This window comes from Microtus oregoni, unplaced genomic scaffold, assembly GCF_018167655.1.
Source record: "Microtus oregoni isolate MIOR12 unplaced genomic scaffold, Mior012 000119F_ref0000445, whole genome shotgun sequence".
Classification (NCBI taxonomy): domain Eukaryota; kingdom Metazoa; phylum Chordata; class Mammalia; order Rodentia; family Cricetidae; genus Microtus; species Microtus oregoni.
In genome coordinates this window covers 1369410-1375592 of record NW_024544748.1, presented here as the reverse complement: position 1 = coordinate 1375592, position 6183 = coordinate 1369410, and the positions used below count along the sequence as shown (strand labels likewise).

At 39.2% G+C, this 6183-nt stretch overlaps 1 protein-coding gene across 1 annotated transcript; it reads right to left on the bottom strand.

The window, feature by feature from the left end:
- Nucleotides 1-393: 393 nt before the first annotated feature.
- LOC121444282 (protein PBDC1) lies at nt 394-4826 on the bottom strand. The gene is made up of 6 exons (XM_041646107.1): nt 4735-4826; nt 4556-4621; nt 3059-3118; nt 2388-2528; nt 1323-1434; nt 394-1187 (listed from the first exon to the last, which is right to left on the bottom strand). The coding sequence occupies exons 1-6, from the start codon at nt 4762-4764 to the stop codon at nt 1006-1008; spliced, it is 591 nt and encodes a 196-aa protein (XP_041502041.1). The 5' UTR covers nt 4765-4826; the 3' UTR covers nt 394-1005.
- Between the last annotated feature and the right edge of the window lie 1357 nt (nt 4827-6183).

Genomic DNA, 6183 nt, shown 5'->3' with positions numbered 1-6183 from the left:
ACAAATGTTTGTTATGAGTCAAATACAAATACATGTTCTTGCCCATAGTTATAAACTAGAAGCCACTTCATCAGACTTACATTAGATTATAAATACTATACTAGCATTTACTATTATTAGCTAAATTTCAGATAACAACTAAGTTATCAGAGGATAAACAAGGCAGGATTCTGAGTAGGAAACTAGCTTTGACTTACATAGGAAGTACTAGGCCAGAATGGTCTATAAGGCAAAACTCTGTCTCAGAAAAACAAACAAAAAGACTGACAGAAAAAAATCTAAAAGGAGGTGAAGGCTCTTGCTCTTCTCTAACAAACTGGGCTGCACTCTCTAACCTGACAGTTGCGGCAAAGGAAATCAGAGAGCTACAGACACCACAAAGACAAACACCAATTCTTTTTTAAACAATTTATTTTTTGAGACAGAGTCTCACTCTATGACTTAGGCTGGCTTAAAAATCATGCAATTCTCTTTCCTTGGTTTCCCAAGTGTTGGAATTACAGGTATGAGCCACTAGGCCTGGCTAAGAGTCAATTTTTACATATGAACTTCTAATACCGATTCCAAGTAGGAGCTAACACATTAAGCGAATTCCATTACTGAGAACAGTGAGAAAACTTAAAAAATAGACAGTTTTATATGAGATATGGTGATGAGATTATACAACTGATTTTTTGAAGTAGCAAAGAAATGTAAATATTTTCCAAAATCAGTCATAAATAATACAAACCAAAAGGAATATATTTACAAAATGTCTTACTTCAACAAGTTACAGTCAAGAAATAGGGTATGAATCAACAATTAACTAAGAGACTCTGCTAATTGTGTTTAGGCTATTATGCCCAGAGCAGTTTCTCTTATTTGCTAGAAAAATGTCCTTCTGAGTCCTCCCATGTGCACAAGGGGTCTGTGCAAGGAGCACCTGATACTTGTGGGTTCAGCTGAGTCACATGTTTCTTGGCTTTCTTTTCCTCCTCCCTGGTTAGTTTTTTGTTTTGTTTTGTTTTAATTTTCTGTGTTGACTCCTTCCTCTTTTTCTCCTCCACTATCAGCTCCTTTCTCATCTTCCTCTTCTTCATTGTTAGTTCCTTTCTCTCCTTCTTTGTCCTGAACACTGCCGGAAACTGCTTTGTTATAGCCTTCCCGGTTCCGAGCAATTTCAATTGCAAAAAATTGAATCCTGGGTGCTGAAAGGTAAATAGAATTAATTGTCCTGGTCTTAGGTAATTATGTATACTGGCTAGAAACCCACAGACAAATATTAACTCACATGAAAGCCATTCAAATATATAAGTGAAACAATTGGGGGAGGGGGAACTCACCAAAGATGGTGTTCTCTTCAGTATAGCCCTGAGAACAATCGAGTCGCAACAAAGTACCATAGTTGTAGTCTTCCACAATACCTTCAAATTTTAAGCAGAATGGCCTCCATTTCTATAAGGCAAAAAAAAAAAAAAAAAAAAAAAAAAATGACACCTTAGCTGATGAAAACAAGAGTCTAATGTACTCAAGCCAGGAAAGAAGTTTGATTCCCCAGTGAGAATAAAAGCCCGGCAGAAAGAGACTAGTACTGAGGTGACTTTCAGCTTTATGGTGAAATTGTACATTTTGGTGCAACATTATATTTTCAGGCTGGCGTCCCCCTACACAACATTTTGATCAGGAAAAACAAACAACAAAACCAACCACCTCAAACTTTTTACTACAAAATTAAAATGTGATTTCTAAAATGGATCTCTGTTTTGCTTTGAGTTGTTTATTAACTAGCTCAAGTCAAACTGGTTATTCATCCTCACCAAAGTACCAATGAGACAAAGAGGACAGGGATATACTTTTAGGTTATACATGTCCACTGAGTTAGGGGCAAGTTCTCAAAGATCAGTGACAGCCTGCTAAGTTTAAATTCTTCATTAGTCAAGAGCCCATTTTAAGGAAAATGCTTTTCCTATTATAATATCATATTCTGTGTCAGTAAGAGATGATCACATAAGCAAGAAACAAAACTTGTATGCTTTCCAGGACCTAAGATTAATGGAACAGAAATCCAGAGAATCACAATATCTCCCTATCTTCCCTGTACCCTATTAACTATTCCATCATCTAATAATTTTGCCAGCTAAATGTCCTGCTAAAATAAACTCATCCTTCCTCCTCACTGAAAGGAATAGGTAAATGGGGTATTTGAAGTGCCCAAGGAAAGAAAAAAAATAGTTCCCATAAACACAAAAAGTGCATAAGACAGAAAATAATTCATTCCATAATTGACTTCATTATTATAAAATTCAGGCTCCTTATTTTAAGTCCCTTGAACAAATTTTGCACTTACATAAAAACATACAATCAATATCACCGGCCAGATGTTAGATAACACTTAAGAAGATACTTGCCTCTTTAGCTGATTCTGATTTGAGTTCTTCTGGGTCCAATACATCTACTCTGAGCTTCTCAAAATTTTCACGGAACTCAGAGTAGATTTGGTCATCTACTTTGGTGAGTTTCAGGAACTGTGGGTCAACTGATGAAATCAGCTGCCAGACAGTAAAACAAACACAAAGATGCTAGTCACTAATTACACTTCAAGCCCTCCAGTGCCACACCATCAGCAAACCGTATGTTTCTCAGGACAGAAGATTACCTTAGGCAATATTAACAGCCCAGGTCTTGCATGAAGTCATTAAAATGGTTTTAAGAGCCATAATAACAATCTCTCTCCTCTTTCTCTTCCTTTTACCAACTTGGCAACTGAATGAACCCTTTAGTCCTAGTATTGCCTGGCCCTCGTTCTGTGGATTGTTCATTCATTCAACAAACATTTAAGTGCTTGCTATGTATGGTCCAGTCATCTTTCCTCCAGGTAGCAAACAACAGGGGTAGACAAACATAACTTTTCATTATCAAATTCACTTCTACTCTTATTCCCCGGAGGTAAGATTTCTTTGTCAGTTAAAACAATCTTCAAAACTTAACAGCATAACTTGCTGAGAACTATGATTAGCATAGCATCCATCATACAGTAAAATTACACGCTGACTTCTGCTTAATGATGAAGACGACTCACTTTGTAATAGACTTCGGCATGCTGCATTGCTCGAATGGCCCACGCCATCTCAATATCAGGCTGCAAAAGAGGGAGAACATCAGCTCAGAAATCTCTCAGTTCTAGCTGGGCAGTTCAGTGCATGCCTTTAATCCCAGCACTCGGGAGGCAGAGGCGGATCTCTGTGAGTATGAGGCTAGCCTGGTCTACAAGAGCTAGTTCCAGGACAGGCTCCAAAGCCACAGAGAAACCCTGTCTCGAAAAAACTAAAAACCAAAACCAAAACCAAAACCAAAACCAAAAACTCTCTCAGTTCTATAAAGGATAATAAGTTAAAGACGCTTTGCTAAATCTCAAGAGGTCTACAGAAAATGATGTTGCTGTCAAGGGATAGAAGCTGAACTAAAAGATTTGGCAATATAAACCTTTTGCTCTTAGGATGACCAATACAGAATAACAAAAGCAATGACTACTGGACATTTTTTTCCCAGCAGCCAGAGAAAGTGTGGAAAATCAGGACTGACTTAAATAATTCTTAAAGTTACATTAATATACCCACCTATGTGTCTCAGAGTTGTTTAGAGGACAAAAATACACATGAAACTATGTTTCACTTTAATGACTGCAGCATGTTTTACTCATCATTTGTGTTTATCAGGTAGCCATTTTCCACTCTGTAAAACCCCAGAACAAATGATGCAGCCAGATTATAAATAAGTCCGACCAAGTACCCACTAGCTGTTGCATTGGACTCTCCTTCTCCAACCCACCTGTTGTCTCCTTCATGAGGTCAGGAAAATCCATCTGCATACGCACCTCTCTAACTTGGGCAAAACAATTTTCCCACTTCCAAATCCGTATCTTTTGTCCACTTACGCTTGAGGGTCCAGGTCCAGTTCAAGTTACATTTCCCTGATGAAATCTCCTGCCTCCACCCTTGCCTGAGCCACCCATCTAGTACATATTACATTCTGATTTGGGTGGTATTACTATTCCGGCCGTTGTTTTCTTCTTGTCTCTCAACACACAGCATGTATAAGGGTCCAAAGGAAGCACACCACAAGTCAGTGCAATTTTGCTACACAATGGGATCATTTAAGGCCCTTTAAAAACTACCAAGTTGTGAGTTCGAGGCCAGCCTGGTCTACAAGAGCTAGTTCCAGGACAGGCTCTAAAACTACAGCAAAACCCTGTCTCGAAAAACCAAATAATAATAATAATAATAATGTAAATAAAATAAAATAAAAATTTAAAAAAATTAAAAAACCCACAAAAAACCTACCAAGTATTTACTCCTTTTCCCCCAGACATTCTGATAGGACCTGGTGTGGGTTATTATAATCTAGACATGTGGGGCGTTTAGACATCCCCTAGGTGTTTCTAAATCAGAGAAAAGTTAGGGTTGACGTGGGGAGATCTGAAGAAGACATCAGGAAAGGGACTTATAATTCAGTGCGGCGGCTTTCAGACATTCTAAGATAGCTGGGAGGGCGGGAAGAGTGGGTGAGTCATACTCACGTCATTGCCGTACGACTCGGCTGGGAGGGAAAGAGCGTGGGCCACGGACACCACTTCCCCACAAACCTAAGAAAGAAAAGAAAAAGCAGGAATAGGTGAGCGAACCCAGGCTCCCTAGGTCGCTCACCATTCAATCTCTACTTGGGTATTATTTACCGAGCCCGAGAACAGCATCTTACCGGCTCTTCGCTTTCGCTTGCAGCATCCATGTTACAGCCGGGTAACCGCAGCTTCACCTTTCCGGAAGTGGTTTCCTATGCGCGCTGCTTTAACAGTTGATTGAGAATAGTAGGGCGGAAACGGAGACAGTTTTTCCGTCTGCGTCTGCGTGCGTCCTCCGTTACCAAAGGAAACTTCATCCGGGCCACGTAGGCGCCAAAGTGGCGTGTTGTTGCTTAGCAACGCTATTCCGCTATCCGAGGTGATAGAGGAATTCGATAAGTCAATGGGGGGAATATATGTTGTATGAAAGACATTAGTTAAATAAATTGTGATGCTGTTTTTAAGTCTTGTGTGTGCTATGTTCTCAGCAGAAAGTCCAATTCATACCGCATTCCAGCGTGCGCGCACGCGCAAGCGCGCACGCAAGTCGGGGGACAGTAAGCCACTTACAAACCCGATATGGTATTAGAGGCTGGACTGTGGAATTTGGGATGAAGGAAAAGACTTTGTTACCTACTTTGGAAGAACGAACTAGAGCGAGGTAACCACGAGGTAAGCATTATCCTATACTGCAGGAGCGTACCTGAGCTGAGTAATGATTGGCGCTTAGCCAAGCAGGTCGGAAAGACTTGAAGCAGAGGGAATGGCATGGGCAAAGGTATTACTGAAAAAGCATAAGGTCTTGCAAAGAATCTAGCTGGAGAAGAGTGCAGACCGGATCTTTGTGTGGCGAATTTTAAAGAGATGAGATTTTTTTTTAAATCGGGTTTTTGATTGTTGGTTTTTGTCTTCGGTTTTGCTTGTTTTTGAGACTTTGCCTCTCTCACTTCCATAGTGGCTGAACCAGTCCTATCAACAGTGAACAAAGAGTTCCCATTCCCACATCCTCACCAGCATTTATTATCAGTTGTTTTCTTGATCTTAGCTATTCTAATTGTAGTAATATGGAATCTCAAAGTTGTTTTAATTGGCATTTCTGTAATTGCTAAAGATGATGAACATGTTTAAAGATAATTCTTAGCCATTTTTCATCTCTTCTTTTGAGACTTCTCAATTGAGAGCTACAGCTGCCCCCGACCAGCGCTTTTTTTTTAACCGGGTCATTGGATTTCTTGATTCTTTTTTTCTCCTTCATATATTCTGTATACTCTATCAAATGACTAACTGCCAAAGATTCCTCCCACTTTGTGGGTTTCCTATCCTATTCACTAGTTTATTGTTCTTTGACATATATATATATATATATATATATATATATATATATATACTTTAAGAAGTATTTTAGCTTTATGAGGTCTTATTTGTTAATTGTCTTAATTCCTAACTGCATGAAGACCTGGTCAGAATGTCTCTTCCTACACCTTTATCTTGTAGGGTACCACCTATGTTTTCTTCTAGCCGTTACAGCACTTAATATTTCACATTGAGTTCTTTGATCCATTTCATGTTGATTTGAGTTCAGGATA